This window comes from Nyctereutes procyonoides, unplaced genomic scaffold (genome assembly GCF_905146905.1).
Source record: "Nyctereutes procyonoides isolate TBG_1078 unplaced genomic scaffold, NYPRO_anot_genome, whole genome shotgun sequence".
NCBI classification, from domain to species: domain Eukaryota; kingdom Metazoa; phylum Chordata; class Mammalia; order Carnivora; family Canidae; genus Nyctereutes; species Nyctereutes procyonoides.
This window is the reverse complement of record NW_026575046.1, coordinates 37,410,623-37,437,364: the sequence shown is the minus strand read 5'-3', so window position 1 is coordinate 37,437,364 and position 26,742 is coordinate 37,410,623. Positions and strand designations below refer to the sequence as shown.

At 43.9% G+C, this 26,742-nt stretch overlaps 1 protein-coding gene across 1 annotated transcript in view; it reads right to left on the bottom strand.

Moving 5' to 3' along the window:
- Window positions 1-26,400, bottom strand: part of ADRA1B (adrenoceptor alpha 1B) — a 48,828-nt gene extending 22,428 nt beyond the window's left edge. Inside the window, exon 1 of the mRNA XM_055325867.1 lies at window positions 25,322-26,400. Coding sequence (XP_055181842.1) covers window positions 25,322-26,270 — 949 coding nt within the window. The 5' untranslated portion in view covers window positions 26,271-26,400. The remainder of the gene's footprint in view (window positions 1-25,321) is intronic.
- Window positions 26,401-26,742: the final 342 nt, after the last annotated feature.

The following is a 26,742-nucleotide window of genomic DNA, read 5'->3' as shown; positions in this document are numbered from 1 at the left end:
CTCAAGTCAGTGTATTGAGAAAGGTGGGAGATTCTCTGTAAATCCTAGATGATACTTGTTCCTCGGTGGTTTAGGTTTTTCTTTAATTTTTTAAAATTAAAAAGGGGGAAGAAAGAGAGGGAGAGAGAGAATCCTGAAGCAGACTCCTTGCTGAGCGTGGAGCCTGATGCAGGGCTTGATCCCAGGACCCTGAAATTATGACCTCAGCCAAAATCAAGAGTCGGCCACTTAACAGACCATGCCACCTCAGCACTCCTGATCTGGGTATACATAAAAAAACAGCGGACAATCCCAAGCTGCCTTCGACTCTCTCTGGGACCACTGCTATGCCCTCTTGAGTGGCCTCCCTGCTTCCACTCTTGAGCCTCTATAATCCTTCTCTGTTTATCCACAGTAGTTTTTAAAAAACATAGACCTGATTATATTACTTCCCTTTTGAAAGCCCTTTAGTGACTTACTATTGCATGTAGTGAAAACTCTATGCTCTTTATCATGACCTACAAGACCTTACAAAATGTCCATGCTATCCTTCTATCAGGCATCACCTGTCACCTCTTTCCTTTCTCTCTTCACCCCAGCATTCTGGCTGCCATTGTTCCTGCTCAACCATGCCAAACATCTTTACATCAGGGCCTCTGTTTCTTATCCCTGCTGCCTGCAGGGCTTCCCCCCAGATCCCTGCAGGGCTGGCTCCTTCCAGTCTCACTCAGCTTCCCATCCATGGCCTTCACCAGCCCTCCCTCCCTCCCTTCTCATGTTCTTGGGCTTTCTCATGATCTTCACCCTCCTGTCCCTCTTTAGCATACCACCTCATTTTATTCCCTCCATGGTACTTGCAATGATTTGATATCATATGGTTCATTTGTATATGTACTATTTGTCCATGTATTCCACCACCCCCCCCCCCTGCCAAAGCTGGGAGCCTCATGAAGGTGGGGACTTTGTTGTCTTGTTCACTTTTGTATCTACACTGCTTACAAGTGCCTGATACAAAGTAGGTACTTAATAGAATCTGTATGATCGTTATAAGCTTCTCAGTCTCTGACCTTCAATTTTCACATCTGTAAAATTAGGCTACTAATAAGCCTCTCCTCCTACTCCTAGGGTTGTTGTAAAGGTGATAGGAGATAAAGTATGTGAAGCACTTAGCACCATACTTGGCACATTGTATAAATGGTGGCTGTGTTCCCTGGGTGCTAATTGCAGGGCTTTGTTAGCCTTATAACCACCAGAGGCCTCTGATTTATTTATCATGAGAAAAAAACCCATCTTTTTTAGGGGTACTTTCATGAAATTGTAATATGGCATGTTGATAGGCCAGCTCTCCCAACATTATTCTGATGTTTCCTTGGCTGTTAGTGATTCTCTGTGTGCTGAGCAATTATTGACTGATTAATAGAGACCTTGTGCTACTTTGCTCATCCTTTATAAGACAGGGTAGATGGGATTTGTATCTAGAAGAATGAGCAGTATTCAAGACCCTGGCTATGACCAGATACATAAGAAATGAAAACACAGGAGCAGGACACTCAGGCCAGGAGACGGCTGGCTGGTGAGAAAGCAGATTGCCAGGGCTCTCGACTGGAGTAAACTGGTATCTTTAGAAGTGTTTTGTAAAAGCAAACAAACAAACAAAAACCACCAAAAATATGTTCAAAAGTTCAGAGGGGACAGGACCTGTGTGCTTTAAGAAGTTCACAAAGGTAAGAGTGGTCACTGTGAGATGCTGATGTAAATTAATGGGCAGATCTTGGGTGAAGAATCTCATTGAATGATAAAAGCTACAGATTTGCAAGCAAGAGAGAACCCAGAAAAATAAAATCGGGAAGCAAAAGTCAGAGAGAGAGAGAGAGAGAGAGAGAGAGAGAGAGAGAAAGAATGAAAATGAGAGCCAATTGTGGTAGGATAGGAAGCCAGCCACCCAGGTAATAATATACTGATTGGAAGAAAATCATCACAAAATTTTAGCTGCAAAATGAGAAAGTGTTCATTGTGTTCTTTTTCATTTTATCTTTTCTCCCCCTTATGATCTAGGGAAGAAAAGATTGAAAAAAAAAAAGGGAAAAAGTCAAATGAAAAGCAAATCTCTTCCCCAACCCCTAGGAAAAAAAAAATGCCCTAACTAGGTCACATGCAGCATCCTCAATCATCTCTGTGGGGGCCCAGGCTACAGGAAGCATGAAAGAATTTCAAGGCATTACCTAGATAGATCTGGTTCTTGAGAGATGATGACAGGTGACACAGAGAGGAAGTCATCCAACTAACAGCTTTTAATCAGTTTGGAGCTAGGGAGTCAGGGACCTTTAGGTCTGGGGCTCTTTCGTCAGGGAAACCAGAGGAAGTGGCCCTGTGGGGGTATTTTCAGAGCAAGGCAATGTTTAAAAGCGGTTTGTTCTCTCTGGGGGAATAGAAGAGTTCGATTAACAAAATATTTGATTATAGTTAGGTAGAATTTCTTTGAAACTTGCTCTTTATTATATCTCTCTTTCTTCCCCACAGAGAAGATCTAATTTATGCTTTTATTTAAATAAAGAGGGCTTTAAAACTGTTAGTTGCACACATAACGTTTTTCTTTCTAAAAATTAACAACATATCTTTTGACCACTACCTATAATTCTGAACTCTTCCTTCAGAGGAAATTCTTGTTATCTTTTTGTGCATAATCTTCCAGGTTTTTTTTTCTATGCATTTTCATACATATATACTCATAGAAAATAGAATATTTGGAATTTTTGTGTTTTTTTTTTGGTAACATTTCATACTATATGCAACACTGAAATTTTCTTCCCTCTTCCCCGAGCAATTTGTTTGGAAGATATTTATTAATTAGTATACACATTGAATTCATTCTTTCTAACTATTGTACAAAGTCCACTGTTCAGCTATGTCGGGATTAATTTCCTCACTTGCTATACATGGCCATTTAGCTTGTTTTCCAATATGAAGAATATTTTATTTTAAATAACTTTTTTCTTTTCTCTTTTTTATTTTTTTAGAGAGAGTGGGAGAGCATGAGCAGGGAAGGGGCAGAGAGAGAAAGGGAGAGAGATTCTTAAGTAGGCTTTACACACAGGGCTCGATTTCATGACTCTGAGATAATGACAGGAGCCAAAATCAGGAGTCAGATGCTTAACCAACTGCACCACTCAAGTGCCCTGTTTTCAAATAACAGTTTTATTGAGACATATCACATATCAAAAAATTCACCATCTTAAAGTGTACAATTAGTGGTTTTTAGTGTGTTTAGGAGTTGTACAAGCATCACCACTATCTATCCAGAACATTTTCATCACTCTCAAAAGAAACCCAGTGCCCACTAGCAAATCCTACCATCCCTCTTCTCCGCCTCTGGCAACCACTAATTTACTTTTTTCCCCTCTATGGATTTGCCTGTTATGGACATTTCATATAGTGGAATCATACAACAGAGGACATTTTTGTTTGGCTTCTTTCCTTCACGTATCCTTTTCAAACTACATCCATGTGGTAGCATGAGTCAGTGCTTTTTTTTTTTTTTTGCACTAAGTAACATTCCATTGTGTGTATATATGGAATTTGTTTATCCATTTTTCATCTGATGGACATTTGGTTTATTTCCACTTTGGGGCAATTACGAACAAACCTTCTGTAAACAGTTGTGTACAAGTTTTTGGGTGAGCATATGTTTTTGGTTCTCTTGGGTATATATCAGGAGTAGGATTGCTGGATCCTTAAGGCGGCTCTGTGTTTAACTTGTTGAGGAACTGCCAAACTGTTTCCCAACGTTGCTGCATCATTTTACATTGCCATGAATATAATATATATATATTTAAACAAGAAAGAATATATTCATGGGGCAAATGGATGTGTTGATTAACTTGAGACATCAACCATGTGTGGAACAAGCTGAGAAACATACTAACTTAGTGCTGTTGGTAGAACTTTCTGTAACGATGAAGATGTTCCAAATCTTCGCTGTCTCATGTGGCAGCCACCAGGCACATGCGGCTACTGAATTTTTGAAATGTGACTAGTCTGATTGGGGAACTGAATTTTTAATTTTATTTAATTTTAACAAATTTAAATTTGATTCGCCCCATGTGGCCAGTGGCTACTGTGTTGGTCCGCAGAGTCCTAAATCTTTCCTGTCTGTATAGTTCCCAAAATAGTTGCCTTAATTTACTGGGAGAGTGATATGCCTCTTGGTCTGTATCTCATAGTTCCAAACTAGCTCCTGTCACAGACATTACAGAGAATAGATTTGGAGACTATGATGCCTTAAATTAGAACTGCACCACGTTGACATTCAGGTAACTCTCAACTTTTTCAGGGACTGTTTGGGAAATTGGCACTTTGTATATCTCCTTAAGCTCACTTGGTTTAAAGAACTGGTTTTATTGTTTTGTTTCTTATTACAAGAGGAATACATATTCACTGTAGAGAAGCATGAGAAGAACATAAAAATGACCGAGGCAACTACTGTTAATATCTTGGTGTGTGTGTGTGTGTGTGTGTGTGTGTGTGTCTACACAGAATCTGTTTTTATTTCAGCTTTGGGGACAGGAATAGAAGTGCCACTGGAACCAGTCTTCCTCCTCACAGTTCCTGTGAGAAGATTTCATTCACTTACTGCGTTCTCACTGTGTGCCAGGCCCGTGCTTGGTGAGTTGAAGTCTCTTGAAGGGAGCTAGATATCAAAAATCCATTCCATCCCAGCACGATTAGGTGCTCATAGGGGGTAGGGAGGAGTGAGAGCAGAGAAAGCCCAGGAGAGGAGTAGCTTCTGCCTGGGGAGTTGTGGAAGTCTGCAAAGGGGAAGTGACATTTGAGCCAGACATTCGAATTGGAAGAATTTATGACAAAGAGAAGAAGGAGAAGGCTGTTGTTTGCAGAGGGAATAGCATGTGAAAAGGCATAAGATAGCGATAAGCTGGACATGTTCAAGGAAGAGACTGCTCCTGTTAGTCGGAGGGGTTAATAGTATGGGTCACATGTGGCTTATCTGCTTTAGTGTCATTGAATTCTCCTATTCTCCTGATGAGATAAATAAAATGTTGTCATTCCCATTTTTTTATAGGCAGAGAGTGGGAACTAAGGGAGACTAAGTAATTTGCCCAAGGTTGCACAGCTTGTGAGGGGCAGAGCTGGGATTCTGATTTGTTGAGCACAAAGCTCTGTCTTGAGAAAGGAGGTAGTCTGAAGCCCAGTTGTGAAGAGACTTTTCTGCCATGTGCAAGGAATTGAGAAGTTACCTCGCGGCTAGGTCAGCAGGATCCTGGCGTGATTGGGTCTGTGTTTTAGAGAGATCTTTGTGGCTGCAATGCACAGCTTTGGAGACAGCTCCACCCACACTGTAAGCAGGTCAGCAATTTACCTGGGATTGAGTCACACACACACACACACACACACACACACACACACACACACACCACAGCTTCAATGATAGGAGCCTCTGAGAATCCAGCACTTTTTGTTGCCTTCTCCCTTCTGCAGTGAAGCTCTGTACCAGCAGCCTGAGTTCTGTGTCTATTCCAGACCACAGTGGAAGAAGGCTGAGGGGCACAAGACATAGCTCCTTGCCGGGGGACCTTGAACAAATCACTTCCCAGTTTCCTCTTCTGCAAAATGAAATTGTTGGAATTTCCGTGTTCAAACACCCTTTCCATCTTTAAAATTCTCCTAAAAGCAGTGGGACCTATTAAGGGATTCCGCTGTGGCTGCACACCATGATTTTTGGAGGAACTGAGATAGTTGGAGACTGCCCCCAGATTTTAGAGCCTCTTGGCCTTTCCTGCACGAGGCTAGAGATCTGGCTTTCTAGGCATCATTGAAAATTTAACAGAATCTTCTTTTGTTTGCAGACTAGGCCAATAGAAGCAAATAACCTAATTAGGACCTCACAAGCAGCTTGCCCAGTTAAAGCTAATTTAATTAAGGTCTTATTAGCTGTTATAACTACTTTTTAATGAAGCTTTATTACATTCAACTACGCAGATCCCAAGCAATTGTATTAAATGTTGGCAAATGACCCATTAGTCTTTGATTTCACTACTTTTTTGCATGGTTCCCCTCCCCCTCCTGATATGCAGATGCCTGTGGTTGATTTGTTTTTTTCTTCAAAGCCAGGTGCAACCTTGAAGGCATATTTCCCTTTTTAATCTAATTTCCTATTTCTCTGGGATTCCTTGTACACTGGAGTTGTATTGGAATGATATGAAGGATAGAGAAAGGCTATCCCATTGGCCTCCCATATTCCCTAATATTTTTACCATAAATCACTCCCAAATGGCATAATTTTGAGGACTAAGGACCCCTGGTTGAAATGCCAATGGTGTTGTGGAAATAAACACAGAAAACCATTATTATGAATTAACATCTTACTGAAGATTAGCTCATAATATTAGCTAATTGGCCAATAAATGAGACTCAAGAAAATAAATCCTGGGAGTGAGTAGTTTTGATAGTTGTTGGTGTGTAGAGCCGGATGGGGAAAAACCAAGAGTTACTTTCTACTGTGTATCAGGCACTGGGCTAGATACTTCCACATTTATTATCCCCCATTTAATCCTCTTAAAACCTTGATATGCATGATTATAACTGATCTATAGATGAGAAACAGACCACAAAGAGGCTGAATCAGTGTCAATGGTGCACAGCTAGCAAGAAGGAAAATGGGGATTTGAAGTCCCAGGACATCAGGGAAAAGCTCAGAGAGGGTGGCAGATACTTGGCCTCTAGGGGTCAGTATCAGGACACTGGGGGTTAAATTAAGTACTTGGGACTGGGAGTGGAGGGGATTACCTATGGGAGGTAAAACCCAGAACAAGTGATTGAGGGGCACTAAAAACAAACCTGACTGGGCTCCAGGTTTGGCCCTGGTGGAGCTGATGTGTTTGTGTTGTCTCTCTTTGTCATCAACCGGCAGTATGTGCTGGCATTATTAAGAGCATGGGATTTGCCTCAGGCTGACACACACTCAGAGGCCAGTTCCAGCTCTTTTCTGTAGGTATGAACCTGGGCAAGCTGTTTAAGTCTCTCAGCTGTGATTTTCTCATCTGGAAAAAGAGATACAGGTGTCTTCCTCATATTCCTGTTGTGAAAGTTACAGGCTGTGTATCAAGCATCCAGTCCAAAGAAAGTGCCAGCAAGTAGCACCTCCTCCACTTCTAAACTGATGAGCAGTGTGGCTACAGTGGGAGGGCCATGGGCAACAGGAAATGTACCCGCAGGAAAGGGGAGGATCATGTCTTATTAGGCTGGTGGTTCTTAAACTTGAGTGCACACCTGACTCACCTGCAGGGCTCAGGAGACACCCCACCAACCCTGGGATGCAACCTCAGTCTCTGATTCAGTAGGTCTGGAGCAGGAGCCAAGAGTGTCATCTCTTTCAAGTTCCTGGGCAGTGCTGGTGCTGCTTGACCCTGCAGCACACTTGGAAACTCATTGGATAAGGTCACTCATAGTGCATGGTCTCTAACCAACATAGATGGTCGCTCCAACCCTGGAGATGGCCATGGGCATAATATTCTGAGTCCTTCAGAGCCTGGGATGAAGGAGAGAAGCAGAGCTCTTCCCCATGTTTTTAGTCTGCTTCTGTGCTTTTTGGAGCCACTGGGATCCCGTTCTTGCAAACAGGGGCCAAAAATGTTCACTTAGTTATGACAGCCTTATTTATTTTTTGCCATACCAGTCTTTGGGCCTGCTAAGGTGGAAGGGATATTTTTGGTTTAAATGAACCAATTTTGTAGCAGAATATGCTGATACAATTTGTTCTTCACAGAGAGCAGGGAGGGTCTAGGCTCTAAGTAACAATTTGTAATTGATCTATTAGCCTGAAAATTTACATTATCACTGGCTTAACAGGAGAAGATACTCTCAGATACGGAGAAACAACAGTGCTTGCCTTCTATCATTCTTTTTATCACGAAGGGACATCTTACTAGATACCAGTGAGATAATGTATGTGAAAATGAAATAAAAGTAGATGTGAGAATGATAGTGAAATAAAAAAAATGATTTGCTATGTTTATTAGACAAATGTTTTTTGAGCCCTTATAAAATACGACAGCATGCTTTACATTAAGGTTTGCCTACTTTGGCACTATTGACATCCTGGGCCAGATAGTTTTCTGTCCTTTGCAGTGTCCGATGTTTAGCTGTATCCCTGGCCTCTCCCACTAGATGCCAGTAGCACACTCTAGTTGTGACAAGCAAAAATGCCTCTTGACATTGCCAAATGTCCTATTAGGGGTTAGGGGCGGTCATCCTTGGTAAAGAACAGTTGCTTTACATGAGTAATCTTATTTCATCCTCACAAGGACCCAATGGAGGATGTGTTATTTGTCTCAGTTTAGAGTGGAAAGGAGGAACAGAGAGGTCAAGCAATTTGCCAACAGCCACACAGCTAGTAAAGGAGCAGGAAGAGAATTTGAACTCAGGACTGAAATCCACAGCCTCAGTCTTGGTCATTCTTCTTGCTTCTAAGAGTATACATTTAAGAAATTGTAGGGAGATGAGTCTATTTAATCGCATACATATATCCTGGTGGTTGCTTCCGAGAAGGAGAGAGGTGAACTAGAAGCCCAGTGGGGGCTTTTAGATGTATTTGTAACATTTTATTTCTTAAAAGAAAAAACAGCTAATTCAGCAACATGTTAACATTTGTTAAATCTGGGTGGAGGAGTCATGGGTGTCTCTCTCAAATTATTTTTTGTACTTTTTTGGAATGACTGAGATATCTCATAATTAAATATCAAAATAATTTTAAAAAGTGAAACACAAGTAGAAATGTAAATATCTTCTGATATTTTCTGAGCATGTGATCATCACACTTGGCATGCTGTTTACCTAGTTTTTTTTTTTTATTATTCTTTTCCTTTTTCTTAACAGAGGGATCCCCCAGCCTTCTTGTGTGAAGGAATCAATTACATTTTTGTTTCCCCAAAAGGCATAGCTCCTTTGCAGAATGTCATAATCATGACCATATCGACAGGAACTTAATATCTCCTCCAAAGTGGATAGTGTGTTAGAGCCTTCACATATATTAGTAGCTGATATTTATGAAATATTTACTAGTGTTTGATGCCCAGCTGAGTCCTTTTCATCCTTCCTTATTTATTCCTCACTTACAATCCTATGAGCCGATGATTTGGGTCACATTTTACAGATAAATTAATTGAGGCTTAGAGAGACGAGGCTTAGAGAGTACTCCAGACCTGGATTTGTCTGATTCCGATGTCCCTGTTCTTTCTAGTACTGTAAGTGGCCACTCAAACAGGAGTCACCAAGGGCTGTGAGGCTGTCCCAGAGAAGGGAAGGTGCCAGCTCCTTCCACTGGCTGAGATGGCAGTGGCAGAAGACAGGTGGCAGGAGAGGTTTTCCTGGTCAGGTTCTGAGAATCACTGGCTGGTCGCAGGCACCTGGCTTAGCTTCTTCTTCATCTCTGGTCCTGTGGCAGTGGGTCAAAGTTCGTCTTGTCCCTGCCCTGTCCTAGATGCTGGTTCCAACACCTCTAGATTTAGTACAGTCTGAAAATAACCCTGCTTCTCCTTCCAGATCAGCAGTTCAAGGTCAGTATTAAATTTCACCCCTGACTGACCAGGACCCATTGACTGCCTCTAGAAAAGCCTCCTTTCACAGCAGAATGTGCTCAACAGGCCATCTCCTTGCTTCTTGAGCAGTGCTCAATTCAATTTTCAGTTCATGAGGCTGGCATCTTCCAGAGCCAATTTGAATTTTGCAAGTAAAATGTGATGCATTTACCATGCTCTCATCTAAATATAGACCATCCACTGCATTCCCTGGATCTGCAACAGGCCCCCATGGTGGGGTGGGGCAAGTTTGGATGCCCAGAGGAATCCTTTCTTGTTAACTCATCCTCCAAATGCCTCAAACTCAAGTGTTTTCCTGGAGGGTGGGGGGCAGCATTTTGTTTTATATTGTTATAGATTTACATCAGGAGCCCTGGAGCCTTGAACCACTGATGCGGACAGTGGTGGGCCTGGCAGCCTTGCAAAAGATCAAATCCGTTTACACACCGTGGGTGACTGCTTTTTGTTCTTACATCCTGGGTAAAATAACACACATTCCAAAGCCGCTGCCTGCTCTGGCTCCCCTGATGGATGGGGTGTTGCATTCCAAGAGGGCAGCTTGCTAGCCCTGAATTTGGGAAGCTGACACCAAATTAGTTGGAAGGATTTGAACCTTTCAAGCCATCTTATCCCCTCTGAGGGGAAGCTGACTTGTCATGCAGATGCCTGAAATTTCTCCAGTGGCAATATCAGTATAAAAAGTAGTTTCCTCAGCTATGCTGAAACACACTTAGTGGGAGTGGAAATTGCTATCCCTTCCTACAGGAAGGTGTATGGTGATGATGTATGTCTGATGCCTTTCACCTGAATCTACCTTTTGATCTAGCCATTCAAAGTGGACTTTATCCTAAGGAAAACCTAAAAGGCAGGTACAAAAAGATCCTAAAGGAAAAATGTGTATAGAAGAATATTTGTCACAGCTGAAAACTCAAAATAAAGGTACATCAAGAGAGGATGGATTATTCTAAACATACAGAAAGATGCTTAGACTCATTTCCCCTGTCAAGGTGGCAAAGATCAGAATGCTTGGCGAATGTGTGGACACTCTCAAATATCAGTTATGGAAATGCAAATTGGTACAATCCCTATGGAGGATGATTTGGCAATATTTATAAAAATGTAAAAATTTACTCAGAATAGTCCACTTCCAGGATTTTTGTCTTATAGATGATGTAGAAAATAATGAATTGAGTACAAGAATACTTACTATAGTGTTGCTTGTGATAACAAAATTTTTTTTTGATAACAAAAATTTTGAAACAACTTAAATATCCTTCCATAGAGGCCTACTAGAAAAAAAAAAGCACCATGGAATACTATGCAGCTATTAAAAAAGGACATTGCTGTATTTATACTGAAGTGGGAAGATCTCCAAGGTAATCATGTAGTGAAAAAAAAAACTGAAGTGCCAAAAAGTGTTTTTTAGTATGTGATTTCCATTAAAAAGAACATATTAATTATATTTTTATATGCATAGAATATCCCTGAGTGTCTATGCAGGAAATTGACAACAACTGCCTCCAGGGAGAGGAAGCAGATGGCTGGGGGCCAGTGAAGTGAGAGGGACATACTTCTCATTCTACACTTTGTGAATGTGATACCTCGTGTATCTCACCTCCTTACCTAAATGGGTTGTCATAAGTGGATTGGTTAAATACATTAGGGCACCTTCCATTATGGAAAGCAATGCAGCATTAAAAATGTGAAAAATAAATAAGAAAATGAAAAGATTCAGATTTATTAAAATGGAAAGAAGTCAACGCTTGATGCTTAGTGATAAAAGCACTAGGTGATGGAATTTGTTTACACACACACACTCATATAGGAAATTCTGGAAAGTTCCATAGGAAAAAATATTAAAACATGATTATATAGAGGATTATAGGTGACTTTTCCTTTCTTTTTTATTTCTCACTGTAGCAAATTATTTTTTGCTACCAAAAGTGACAATATTCTTCCCATTTTGGAAAACATATACAAAACCAAAAATCAACAAACAACTTGACAACTGGGGCAGTGGGCAGGGCTGTATCCAACAGAGAGGGGACAAAGTAATTTTCAAGTGTTCTAGAGCTGGTGATCACATAACAGTATATATACATATACACACACATACATGTATATGTTTATCAAGAAAAATATATAAAATGTAAGCAAAGTGAAATTATATTAAAAATCACAAAGTGCAATTTTTTCTTTTTGGCCATTGGTATTATTCTTTTAAAATCATAAAAAATGAAGAGCCCCATCATAACTCTATCGAAACTCAATTTATATTCTATCACATTTCTTAATCACAAGCAGAATATGTGCTCATGGTAACGTGAAATAATACAGAAGTATATAAAAAAGTTAATAATCAACTCTTTTTCCCTTCATTCTAACCCTGCCGGTGATTGAATTAATGGCTTTGGAAAATGGTATTACATGTTACTCTATGAGTTACTTTTTTAAACTAAGTATCCTGAGCCACCCTCCTAAATAATAGATTGGTAGACATAGATCTAACCTATTACGGTTATTTTTTTAAAAAAATTTATTTGTTTATTTTAGAAAGAGAGAGAAAGAGAGCGTGAGTGGGGTGAGGGACAGAAGGAGAGAGAGAAGGAGAGAAGCCGACTTCTCGCTAAGGGTGGAGCCAGACGAGGGGCTTGATCTCACCACCCAGAGATCATGACCTCAGCTGAAATGAAGAGAGTAAACACTTAACCGACTGAGCCACTCAGTGGCCCCTAACTTATTTGTTTTAATGATACCTTTATTTTACTATATTTTAAATTTCTTATTTACATAAAATTGAACATAATCAGGCTAAACCTAAATACTGAACATTCCTTGCTCCAGTGATTCATTTCTAGAAATTTATGCTGCATATGTGCACACAGACATGTATGCAAAAATATTCATTGCACTAGTGTTTGTAGCAGTAAAAGGGCAAAAACAACCTAAATGTCACTCAATGGGGAAACTGGTAAGTACAATAGGATGCTCCATAAAATGGATTTCTATATAGTCATGAAAAGGAAAGCAGTAACTATACATTGACATAGAATTGTGTCCAAGACACCTTGTTGAGTGTAAAACATAGCCTTCATTATCTGATAGCTTTCGCAAAATGATACCATTAGTAAAGGTAAACAGGGTAGAAACACAGATTCCATACACATATACATTCAAGTATATGGACATACACTTATGTATATGTATGCTTACAAATAAATAGAATATTTCTGGAAGCATACACAATCTGGGATAATAGTGTTGCTTCTGGGAAAAAGACTGAGGGTGCACAATATAGGCAGACCTGGGTCTCCTGAGGGCAGAAGAATTTTATTCATTGCTTTTTTTTTCTTCTTTCTGATTTAAAAATGTATGCATTATTTTCAAATAAAAAAGTTAGATGATAAAAAGTTGCTACAACTATTATGAAAAATAGTTACAAAGCATGATGACATAGTCCAAGTTCCCTGTGTCCTAAGATTGCACCATTTGAAAGAAAAATGTATTAGAGAACTTCACATCCTGAAGTACATCTTTACAATGTTGTGTGGCAGGGCTCTTATTCTGGGGCTGCGGGATGGGATCTGTGAACTTGGATGGGAAAAATCACTTAAAAAATTTTTAAACTAACCTTTTGGCTGAAAGTTAGCATTTCCTTTGGCAGGAATGTGGGCAGCAAACCATAGTAGAATTACTAGCAGGATTTGTCACCAATAGAAATCAGATTTATGATATCACATTACATTTGTTGCAGATATCTTGAAATATTTGCACTTGTCACTACTTCAAAATCTTGAAATATTTGCACTTGTCACTACTTCAAAATTATAGTAGTTATTTATTTGACTTGCTGCTAGATCTTGTTTATTTAATATGTTAATAAAGAAGAACATTCTTTACTCAATCATAAATTTGTTTTTTTTTTCAACATCAGAATAACTATTTCAACATAATTGGTTTTCTTTGCAATCCTGTCTCTTATTTTATGTATTGTTGGTGAGAAGGGGCTTCACCAGATTGCTGAAGGGGCCCAGGGAGCAAGAAGGTCCAGGGGCCCTTGTGTTAAGATACCTTCTGAAGGGTTGGAGACAAGAAGTCACAAAGGGATGCTGTGAGGGTGTACCTACAAGCAGGGAGAGGGGCCCTACCACATTCTTTTGATGCCAGGGGGCGATTTATGGCCTGAATATATAAATTGGAGATGTAATTTCGTTGTTGTTGTTCCAGTTGGTGGACCTTCCTTCCCCCCACCAGCTGCCTCCCTGGACCTCTGCCCGGCTGTGCTGGTGGTGTGAGCCCTGGGGCCCGTGCCGGCGAATGACAGTAAGCCCGGCTTGCCCTTGGTCCCATTTTAACCTTCTTCTGGGGCACAGCCAGGGTGCTGAGCTCAGCCTCTGAGCAGTGCACGTCAGCCTGGCAAGAAGCTCTATCTTAAAAAAGAATTTAAAAAATCGTGAAGCCAGAGCCCCAAATGCATCCCAGCTTTAGGGGAGCAAGATGCTGTGAGCAGATACCCCTGGAAAAAGTTAAATGGGGCTCTGTGAGGAATGGTCCCTCGTGTGTGCTAGAACATTCTGTTCTGAACTTTTTGGCCTGAACTGCTCTTTGATGCAAACTTATAGCACAGTTTGTGTGCTCACACCAGAGGGATGCTTGAGTGTTCAAACGGGGCTCAGATGTGCTGCTGGTGGTGGGTGTGGTTAGATGTAATCTTGACAGAGTCCTAGGAACACAGGCCTGCCAGTGAGGACTATACCCTGGGCTGACTCATGCTGTCATGCCATGCTCTGTCATGCCATCCATGGGGGTGATGGATGGAGTGAAGATGGCCCACAGATATTCCAGCCTTTGGAGTCCTTTAGACACAGCTTACTCTCCCTTCTCCTCCCCAGATCGTATCATTTCGGCCTAACCCTTCTCTTTATTCTGCATTCTGGAGACATGTGTCCTTTAGATCACACCACTTGGGTGAGATGGATCCATTCCTTCATTTACTAAGTATCTAAGGCCAGCCAGCCATGGTTTCAGACCCCACCTTTATCACTTGTGTAACCAGGGTAAGTCAGCTAAATGAAGATCTAAAAATTTCAAATAAACGTTTTTAGTAACTCCTCTTTCCCACAAAAAATAGACAAATGAAGTTGCATCTTTCCCCTTGAAATTGCTCTTCACTTCATTCTCATGATTCATCATTCTTCAGATGGTTGAGGCTGTGGGTACCAGATTCTCTTTTCTCCCCACTTCAGGTGCTCAGTGACCTGAGGCACTGTTATATGCTTCTCTGTAAATGCTCTTACTCTAAGGTTTCAGGTAGGGAGGTATGTTTAGCACTCAAATTTTGAGTGATAAATTCACTCTGAGAATAAGAGGGGGTTATCATGATCATGATCATGATCATGTGTTGGTAACATAATAATGGAGGCTGGGACATCTGGTCACTTCATTATAAAGCAATACTGTATTACCCAACAATCAGACCCAGTGATCTTTAGTGCATTAGCAAACCTGTGACATCTCCACATTTTTGGGAAGTAGTTTGATATTAAAGAAATCAAATAGTTTTCATGAATTAATCAGAATGTTGTGGACCTAACATTTATTTTGGGCATGCGTGTGTGTGCATGTATGTATTTTAATTTAAAATTATAGTTGGAGGTGGGAGCAGCATTCACTTCTCATTACCTTGGGCCTCACTAAAGGTCTTAATCTGGCCCTGCCATAAAGTCACCAGAATTGTCTCCTCCCCTTCTTCTTTGGGGACCACGTTTGGCCATATCCTTCCAAGAGATGAGAGGCACTTGACAGGGGCCAGTAAGGTGAGTGGAAATGGGGTCAATTGGTACTGGACAAAGTCTCCCTCTAAGGTGGGTGGAATAATAACCTTCTAATAAAGAATGAAGATGCTGTCCAATTTGCAAGCTCATGCCTGTGTCCCCTCAGGTCTTTACATATCCCATCTTTCTTCATTGGCCCTATGACCAGGCCCATATTGGCATTGGTTTTACAAGAAGCATTCATGATAGTCTCCTTTCAATGTGCTTGTGATCATTTCTGGGAATGAGATAAGTCATTTAATGCCTCTAAGCCCATTTCTTTATTTATAAAATGGGTAATACCCTAATACCTATCTGATGGGAAAGTGGTAGATAAAGTCTGGAATGCACTGTATGAGTCATAGCTGCAATTGATATTTTTTACCGAGAATCTACTAGGTACATGTCTTTAGGCATGGAGGATGAGATGAGTCAAACCTGGACCCTGTCCTCCAGAGGTCTGAGCCTGATAGCGCTGCCAACAATGTGCACATCGTCCTGGTCCCCATAGACAGATGTAGCCAGCATCAGAAACCCAGGAGGCGGGGGGGGGGGGTCACTGCCAGGAAAGGCATGGGAACCAAGGAAACTTCCATGAGAGAGGTGTCCACAGAACCGGGGTTTTACACATAGGCAGGATTGGGATATTCAGAGGGTACAGGTAGAACATTTCTAGTAAAGAGGAAACAGTCTGAGCAAATGCACTGGGAAAGAACATGCAAGGTGTATTCGGGAAACCACAACTAATTCTGAATTATAGTACACTCCTAATTCTCCTGCTAAACCCACACTGCTGCTCATTTACTCATTTGCTTAGCTTTTGTGAACACTCATGTTAGGCAGACAGGAAAGATGAAGTCACTGCTTACAAGACATTCACAGTTTGTACAGGAGAGAGGTAAGTGATCAGTTAGTTACCAGGTTGCTAGGGAGAGCATCCCTGCAGTGCTGGGGTGTGAATGAAGGGCCTCTGCCTAGCCTTGGTGTTCTTTTCTCTCTCTCTTTTTAAGATTTATTTATTTTGGGGGGGGGCAGAGAGAAAAGGAGAGAAAAAAAGAGAAAGAGAGAGAGAGAGAGGCAGACTCTCTGCTGAGCACAGAGCCCCATGTGGGGCTCCATCCCCCGACACTGAGATGATGACCTGAGTCAAAATCAAGAGTTGGTCACTTATCCAACTAAGCCACTCAGGGTTCCAACTAAGCCAGGGTTCCTCTCTTTATGAGAACTCCAAGGTCTTGGGAGGGACCCTCAGGAATTTTCCTCATAGTTGTATGATTTTATAAAGTTTTCAAAAGTAAGATCTATTAAGTGCAATTGATTAGGGCCACTGTCTGTTTCCACTTTGACTTCTGTCATATTTCCCCTCACATCGGTGTTAGGATAGGGGCCACAAGCATTTTTTGGGAGCTATTAAGAGTCGAGATGTATTTCATTTGAGTTCTACTATATATATATATATATATATATATATATATATATATATATATATATATAATTTGCAGACTTTTCATTCTATATAGCTTGGTCATCACTAGTCAGTAACTTGTAAGGTGGAAAGATAGCTTCTCGAAATACTCTCTTGTTCATGATGCTGACTCACCTTGACTCGTAGCATCAAGAGGTCGTAGCATCAAGAGGGGTCGGAGGCTGAGTCATGATATGATAAGTCCTATGGTGCTACAACCACACGTATGTGGGTAGCAGAGGTGAATCATGGTCTGAAATATATCTAGACAGAAACTAAACTAAACTGTGCAAAAGTCTTCCAAGTTCTGTATTTTCCCAAATTTGATAAAAATCTTTTAATACAAATTTTATTTATTTGAGAGAGAGAACGAGCAAGAGAGAGAGAGAGAGAGCAGTGGGAGGATCATAGGGAGAGGGATAAGCAGATTCCATGCTGAGTGTGGAGCTTGATGTAGTGCTTGATCTCTTGACCCCAAGATCATGACCTGAGCCAAAATCAAGAGTCAGACACTTAACCAGTGAGCAACCTAGGCGCCCTCAAATTTTATAAAAATCCTTAAAAAAGTATGCGAAATTACCAATCATAAGGTTGCAAAATGTCTAAGTATCCATAATAAGAGGTAAATTTTGAGTTATCTTGCTAGAGGAAAGACCTAATCATTTTTATATTTATGTTCTCACCAGGACATGATGCCTCTCAGTTGCCAAATGATAGGCAGTCACTTGCCCTTCCTTTCCTCCTCTCTGAATAAACTCTGGTTTCCCCCAACTCCTTTTTTTGGGTTTCAAAAATGGAAGCTCAGAGCTCCACACTTTGGGTACCCCCAGTGATGACCCTTTAGTATTATCTGATTGCCTACATGTGAATCTAGGTTCTATCCCTAATCAGTTGAGTGGCCTGAGGCAAATCACTCAACCTCTCTGAGCTTCAGTTTCCTTATTTGTAAAATGAGGACAGTAACAGTGCCTGCTTCGTAAACCTTTGGAGAGAGGAGTTCATGAGAGAACGCAGAGAAGCACCCCTCAGCCCTGTGTAGCACAGTGGGTGCAGAACATAGCAAGACCTAATAAATGGGATCTATTAGTATTATTATTATCAGATGTGGTCTGGGAGCACAGTGACTGCGGAAACATCTTGCAGATATCGGAGAAAGCAATTTCCCAGTGTGGCCCAGCGGCCATCAGTTATTTTTATGAGCCACGCACACACTCAGGTAAAGGCATTTCCTGCATTAGAGATCCGAACGGGCCCATCTGTGATGGCACTGCAGCTACACACACACCCGTTGGCATTTCTGTGGCCTGTTTTGCCCCAGCAGGATTCGGTACCTCCGCAAATGGCCCCCCATCCTGTCGTATCCTTCACATATTGTCCCTCCCCCTCCTGCCCTTCTGCCCCAGTCCTTTGAATGTCACTACAAAAGGGAGGCTAACTCATTATCCATCCCCTCCCTCCCTTCTGCCCTCCTTCCCTCCTTTTTTGTCTTGCTTTCTTCCACAAACATGTATTGCATCTAACTACCTGGTATCTTCTACGATTCCAGGACTTTATGAGACTCACAGTAAAATTTCAAAACATTTTTGGTGTGGATAGGCATAGGGCTACCAACTTGTTATTTTGCCAAGTAGGACATTTAACACACACGTACACACATGACTATCATCACTACTTATTACCATCATTCCATCAAAGAAATGCTATTTCAGTGTCCCAAAATAGAAAGGACATAATCTTTAGAATAAAAGGACAGTCATTTATATTGAATACATTTGGAAAAACACAGAATTTTTCTAATTTTTTTCTCATTTTGTCATGAGCCAGTGAAAATGTTACATCCATGGGCACCAGACCCCAGACAAATGTTCAGAAAGTACTGCAGTAATGACAAGAATAATATAACAAATGCTTATTGAGTGTCAAATGTGGAGTCTGATAGACTTGACCACTTACTAGCTGTGTGGCCTTGGGCAAGTTACCAAACCTCTCTGAGCTCTTGTTCCCTCACCTTTAAACACAGGGATGATGATACTTGCTCTCCAGAGGGGGTTTGTGAGAATTATGAGCAATACATCACATTCAGTGTTGAGCAGTGTACCCAGTACATTGAAGAGCTGCTTCTATTCTTCTGCTCTTCTCTTCTCCAGGGAAGCTCTAGTTTAAAGAATTCACCTTCCTTCCTGCCAGCCTTCTGCCTTTCTCCATGTGGACTAACCCAAGGGACTAGGCAGGATTGGAAGTACTTCTGGCCTCACTGGGGAAGCATCAGCAAGTTCTCTTGGCTCCCCATGGGGTGTTCATTCCAGGGTTTCCCAGGCATGGGGAGGACTGGCGCTATTCTGGCTGCATTGGAATCACCTGGGAACTTGTTAAAAATGGCAGTTCTCCACTCCTCATGAGAAATTCTGAAACAGCTGGTCTGTGATGGAGCCCAAGAATCTATGCTTTTGGGAAGAGCTAGATGTGTCTGATGAATAGCTGGTCAGTAATTGGTCACGGCTCCAAGCTTTTGAGTTGGGACATTTTATCTACTCGGAAGAATGTCTGGCAGGTCACTCCTAGCATGCTGTCCTATGAACCCTGATGAATAGGGTCTGAGGAAGGTCCCAGGAGGAATCCTCTTGGCTGTGTCTTGCTGGCATTTCAATAAATGATACCTGCATTGCTCAGAAACTTCAGAGTTATTCCAGACACATTTCTTGTTCTCACCAACCCTCCTAAATCATAGTACCAACTAATTCCAAGTCCTTGTATCTGTCCATTTCTCTCCACCTTCACTGCCCCCAGCTGAGTCTAAGTTATCATCAGCTCTCACTGGGATGGTGGACATCTAACTGCCGTGCCTTTGGCATGTGTTCCATATAGTGAGGCCTGATTCATCTTTTCAAGATATAATTCAGATGGTATCTCTTGTCTGTTTCAAATGCTTTGGTCGTGGCCAGTGTAGCTTAAGATAAAATCCTAAGTCCTAGAAGTGGCCTAAAATCCTTGTCTGGCCTGGCCTCTTCCCACACCTGCAGCCCTGACTTGCCCCTGGCTCCCCATATTGTCCAGGCTTGCTACTTCCCCACCAGCTTCTGCCTCAGGACTCTTGGGCATGCCTTTCCTTCTGCTTGGACCCTCTTCTTCTACCTGCCGCCTTCACTCACTGAGTTAGCCCCTCCACACCATGTCACTCAGGGACCCCTGTGATATGCTGACTCTTGTTATTTACTTTTTTTTTTAAGATTTTATTTAGTTATTCATGAGAGACACAGAGAGAGGCAGAGACACAGGCAGAGGGAGAAGCAGGCTCCATGCAGGGAGCCTGATGTGGGAGTCAATCCCGGGTCTCCAGGATCAGGCCCTGGGCTGAAGGTGGCACTAAACTGCTGAGCCACACAGGCTGCCTTTGTTATTTACTTCTAATAGCATCTCACCCCTTTACTTTCAGGTTGCCTGTTACAATTTGTGTTCATGTTTAATTGTGTGCATGTGTTTTTCCAATGATCTGTTTCCCACTAGAACTAAATTCTATGAGGACATGGAGCATAGATGTTTTGCTCACCATTGTATCTCTAGCATAACACCTGGACCCAGTAGGCATCCAATAAATATATACTTATTCAATGAATGAATGAATGAATGAACGAATGATTAAAGATGTAGAGCTAGATTCTTAGATGAAGGGCAAGGTCTCACTGTTTCCTCTGGCTGGGGTGATGAAAGGCCAAGCACTGGGAGACCCACATCCTATGCAGTGCTGGAGGTGTGGAGCAAATCTAGCCCTGAGCTAGAATGTAGATGACTTTGCTGACATATTCTGGGTGAGTCTTTTTGCAGGGATGAGCAGAGAGTGGAAGAAAGGCAGGGTCTTGTAAGAGAAGCGCAATACCCAGCTTTCGATACGGTGGCTCTGGAGTTTTGGAGCATATTTGCCATGGGAGCAGATTGGGACTAGGGACCAAGAAGGCCAGACATCTCCCAGCTGCAGTGGAATAGGTCTGTGCCTGTCCTGACAGACTGGGATTCAACCCTTGGCTCTATCACTTACTTGCTGTGCGACCTGGGACAAGAAGACCAACCTCTCTGAGCTCCTGCATATTCATCGTTAGAGAGGGAGCAATTACTCTCTCCTGTCAGGGTAGCTGTGAGGATTAATGAGAGAATGTCTGTGGAGAGCCTAGAAGAATGTCTGGCACATAGTACATGCTTCATAAAAATATGATCTCATGAGTCTGTAAACATCCTGCAGGAGGAGGCCACATAGCACTTAGTAGGTGTGTTAGGAAGTCTTTGTTAATGATTTCATAAATGGTTGAACGTATTTTCCTTCAGAAGGATTTCCTTTTCCAGGAAGGATTCCCTGTGTCTAAAAATTTCTCCCTCATTCAAACCAATTGCTTTGTGAGAGACTCAAATTCCTGTGTTTTGAAACCTCAGAGCCAAAGGGTTAGTGTGTATATTTGTGGCGGTGGCCCTGTCCTGAGTCATCTCTGAGACCCTTGCCCTCCCTTGTGCTCTTGTGGGAGGCAGGAATTCGTCAGCCTCATCAGCCTCGATTTGAATGAGAGGAGCAGAGAAACAAATCAACGGAGAGAGGGATTCCTATTTGGTCCCAGCACTATGAGAACACAACTGTTTCTTTGAAATTGACCTTCATTTATTTGGAGGGGAAAGCAGTTAGTTCAATAATGGCTTCCTGGTGCCTTTCAGCATTTTAAAAGACGGAAGAAAGATTTGGAGCAAGGCAAGGTTCCAGTGTTTTCTAAACAACGCACTAAACTCAGCTACCAGTTGGCTGCCCAGCACTTCCTGCCCCCACACCCCCCACCCGCCAATCTATCCCCACAATGCAGTGTACATCCCTTAGTAGCCCAGCTGCTCCTTGAGACCCTGACCAGCCCAGGTCTTCCCCAGGTGGGTGGGAGCTAGGCTTCATTCTTGGGCCTGGCAGCTGAAGATTCCTTGGACATCTTGCACATGGCCCATTGAGTAGAAATGCTGCTGTATTATATTCCAATTATTTCCTGTCCCTCCATGGCCCAGTTCCAGGGGCCGCATAAAGAGGTCCTTGTTTGGTGGAGTCCATCCCTGCTCCTGAGTAAGTGAGAGTTGGTCCCTGGCCCAACTTGGTCTGAGGCCACAGGGGAAGGGTGGGGAGGAGGTAGGGAGGGTGTTACAGGTGGGGAGAGCACCACAGGAGATGAGAAGCCCAGCCCTGCATGCAACCCAACCCTGCTCCCAAAAATAAAAATAAGGGAGGAAGGAAAACAATTGGGGCCCCCTGACCAGTACCCCATAGAGGGCACGGATATTTTCTCTCCTTCCCAGGAGGGATCCCAACCCTTCTCTCCCACAGAGAAGACAAACACAGCTATGGAAATCACATGCCATCCAGGCACCTGGAAGTCTGTCACTAATTTGAAGGTACTCCTACCTGCACTTCTCTGCTTGCCAATGACCAGCTCCCCCTAGATCCGCTTTCTCTCCTTGTGAGTGAGAAGCATTTCATGGAAAATTTTGAATTTGCAACCTTGTTCAGATTCCAAAGAGTTATTGTTCTACATCATGCTCCTTTTGTTTGGGTGTTATTTGAACTCAGGGGAAGTAGAAACCCATATCTCCCTTTTGCTGCGATACTTTCCCTAAGTTATTAAGAACATGTTAATTAAGCACCTTCTCTGTTGTTCAGAGTCCATCTCAAACCCAAGGCCTGAAGTCCATATTTTGTACCTGTCAAGACTTGGGAAGCCAAGGGAGAAGAGGTGGTAGAGTAGCTTAGGGATAGCACATCAAGAGATCTCCAGGAGGCAGTGTCAGGGGTGTTCAGAAAGGTTTCATGGCAAGGAGAGGAGAAACAAATTCTGAGAGCATGCCACGGAGGCCAGGGACCTGAGACGTCAGGGGGTTAAAGTCTCAGAAAGTCATGAACAGAAAGGGAAGAAAAGTGGAGGAGCTAGCATGGGTGAGAAGAAACTGAGAGAGAAACTGAGTTTGAAGAGCAGGACCCACAGAGAAACCACATCAACCTATACCACCACGTGCCTGGGGAAGGGTTAAGCTTTGCAGCATTTAAAACCTTGGTGTCCAGGAGGCTGGAGCCTGAAGGTTGCTGAGAGGTCCTCTGGCTAGTGATTCTCAAAGCCTTGATTTGTGGACCACTTCTTCAGAATCACCTGGTGTGCTGGTTAAACATGAGGATTCCTGGGACCCATCCGATTTACTGAATCAGATTGTCTGTGGATTATGTCTAAGACGGTGAATGTTTATCAAGTTCTACAGATGACTCTGATCTTTATTAAAATCTGAGAGCCCTTGATTAAGTCCAACTCTCTTTTTCCCTGGAAGTGAGATCTGAAGTCCAGAGAGGTTAAGCAACAAACCTAGGGTAACAGAGCTGACTGATGGCAAACCTCACAGGAAGACTCCATTGCGCTTGGCCCCCAGGGCAGTGCTCTTTCCCTTTCAGCATGCAGGCAGCCTCTGCGCCTATTTGGACCTGTTTCCATTGCCCCCTAAAGTGAAAGCTTGCACCTTTGATCCATTCCCTGCATCCTGCTGTGGCCTTCTCCTTCCTGAGGATGCTCTGGTCATAGCCTCTGCAGGCTGGAGGGCAGAGGCAGAAGGAAGAAAGGAGAAAGACTCAATTCTCTTCTGAGCCTTTAATAGCGGTGTGGGATTGGCAACTGAGTAGAGAAGGAGAAACACAATTATAGCTGAGGGGCGGTTGGGATTTGGTTTGTAGTACAAAGCTAACTTTCATTAAGCTTTTGCTGTGCACCAGACACTGCATTAAGTCCTTTCCATGCATTAGTGCAAACCCCATGGAGCAAATAATAATTAGCCCTATTTTGCAGATGGAGAAACTGAGGCTCACAGACCATCAGTCATTTGCCCAAGGTCTATAGCTAGTATATGACCAAATCGCTTCCATGTACAACCATGATCTTTACATAGCCCAAACCAGTGTGAACTCTTACCCACTTTAACCCAACAAGCCTGCAAGAGGACCCCAAGACTTTGGAAAAAAAAAAAAAGAAAGCTTCTCTGCAGTGAGATGTGACCACTCCTGGGGGTGGGGTACAGCTTCAAATGCTTTCCACGTAACATACTAAAAATATTTCCCAAAGGCATTAACTTAACTTGCAAGCCTGCCTTAGAAATGACAACACGGAGAGTAGGTTAAACACCTTTTTTTCCCTTTATCTTTTTAAAATGGAAACTCGTGATGTCAATTTGCTTTCTTTCCATTTGCCCTTTTTCTTGTGAAAGCAGTGTGTCTCCAGAATTTTAGTTATTTGAGGGATTTGGTTATGTTCAGTGCTAATGGAGCCCCGGGTGTGATCACAGGCATATACGGTGCATGGCATGTAGCAGCCGTTACCTCTTCTGATATCATGGCACATGACTTTGCAATGATCACCTCCCTCCATTCATTTTCTGGAGTGTCCCCCAGGGATGGGAGAGGAAACCAAAGCAGATCCGTGCCTTAGAGAAGGGACAAGTGTTTCCCAAGCCTTGTGGACAGCATGTCACAGTGCCCTCCTGTAGGTTTACCTCCGAACCAGACCTTGTCTTCTTAGGAAAAATCAGGAAGCTTTTTGAGTAACTTAGTAAGACCACTAAACAAAAGAAGATGGACATATTTGTATAGGAGAGGAAGAACTCCGTTTCATCCCAGCAGGGTTTGGTGTCCGGCAGCCTAAGGTGAGGGGCCGCTGTACTTTAAACCTGGGTATTCCATGAGTCACCAGAGTTAGGAACATTTTTGGGTAAAAACTGAAAACATGTGGCCCTCTGGCTGTCCTCCTTCTCTTTCAAATCTCAAGCTTTGGATAACTCAAAGGCTGATTGGGGCAGTGCGGGTGTTAAAATGTTCTTATTAACTCATAGTGAAGGGAAGTGCATTGAGGTGAGAGCAGGCAGTGAAGGGAGGAGGGGAGAATGCAGCCTCTGCAAAGCTCACGGGGGAACGTGGGTCTCTGCAAGAGCCCTGGAAATGCTGAATGAAAACTGCCTCTCTGCGTACACGAGCTGCCTGCCTGCTTCCCAAATGCCGCGTCTGCGGTAACTACAAACTATTTTGTATGCTGCATTAGTGACGCTGCCTTAGCCGGCACATCATTACTACTGAGATAACACTGGTGTGATGTTCAAGTCCAGTGTCCTTTTTAATTATTAAACTGACGCTGTTGAATGAGTCATGCTACATACCAGATTTTCCTCCTGTGGTTCTATTTCGAGTGACTAGCACCTTACTTACTGTGTTCCCCTAACACCTGAGTCGGTTCTTAGCCAGCTGCCCAATCTGCAAAGCCTTTGCAGAACAAACAGTATTCTTCAATCTCCAAACACACAGAGACTGCATAAAAAACAACCCCCCCACACACCCACACCCACACACACCCACACCCACAAAACTTTTCGGTAAGCTCATCGGTGAACCCAAGATCTGAAAACACCCGGTTCCCCTCCAGCAGTCCCCAACTTACCAAGTGGTAGAGCGATGAAGAAGGGTAGCCAGCACAAGATGAACATACCGACCACAATGCCCAAGGTCTTGGCTGCTTTCTTCTCCCTGGAGAACTTAAAAAGTTTGACGGCTATGGAACTCCTGGGGTTGTGGCCCTTGGCCTTGGTACTGCTGAGGGTGTCCTCGTGGAAGTTCTTGGAGTGGATCCTCAGAGTCAGCTCCTTGGAGTTGGACATCTCTTTCATGACTCCGGCTTCCAGGTTCTTGGTGGTCCTCTTGGCAACGATGTACACGCGACAGTACATGACCAGAATGACCGCCAGCGGGATGTAGAAGGAGCCCAGGGAAGAGAAGAGGGCGTAGAAGGGTTCCTCGGTGACCCCGCATTCCTTGTCATCGTTGGGCGCGGGCTCCTTCCACCCAAGGAGAGGCCCGATGGAGATGACCGTAGACAAGACCCAGACGCCGAGGAGCGCCAGGATGGCCTTCCTGCGGGTGACCAGCGTCGGGTACTGCAGCGAGTAGCGCACCCCGATGTAGCGGTCGATGGAGATGGCGCACAGGCTCAGGATGGAGGCCGTGCAGCACAGGACGTCCACGGCGGCCCAGATGTCACAGAAGATCCGTCCCAGCACCCAGTAGCCGAGCACCTCCAGGGCCGCCGAGAAGGGCAGCACGGTGAAGCTCAGCAGCAGGTCGGCGATGGCCAGGTTGACGATGAAGTAGTTGGTGGGCGTCCGCAGGTGACGGTTGCAGGCCACCGACAGGATGACGACGATGTTGCCCACGATGGCGAAGAGGATGAAGGCGCCCAGCACCAGGCCCACGGAGATGGCCCTGGTGATGTCCAGCTGGGGCAGTGTGGAGTTGCTCGCGGTCTGGTTGGGGCCAGTGAAGTTGGCATTCTCCAACTCTCCCCAGCGGGCAGGTGCGGATGTGTTGTGGCCGGCGTCCAGATCGGGATTCATTTTAGAGTCGGCGCTCCATAGCCTGGGTGAGCGGGCTGGAAGGGCTGCGGCCGCGCGGCTCAGCTGCCCCGCGCCTCGGCGTGGCCCGCGCTCGGCTTCCCCGCGGCGCCCTCCCGGCGAGGGCGCATCTCCCCGGCGGCGCGGCCCCGCGGCCCCGCGGCGCGTCTCCTGCGCGCACCGAGCCGCCCGCCCGCCGGCTGCCAGGGGAGGCGGCCGACACAGGGGCCGCGGCGGCCGGCTCCAAGTTTAATGGTGCGCGTCAGGCGCGCGGGGGCCGGCCGGGGGCGCGGGCGGGGGGCGCCCCGCGGGCGGGGGGCGGGCGGCGGGCGGCGGCGCCCGGCCCGGCCCAGCCTGCGCCGAGGAGGGTCTGCTCGCACCCGGCCGCCTCTGGGCTGACTGCTCGGCGGTGACATCAGGCGGGGGAGCCCGGCGCCCTGACTCCGCGCGGCACTAGGGGGCAATGCGGGCCCAG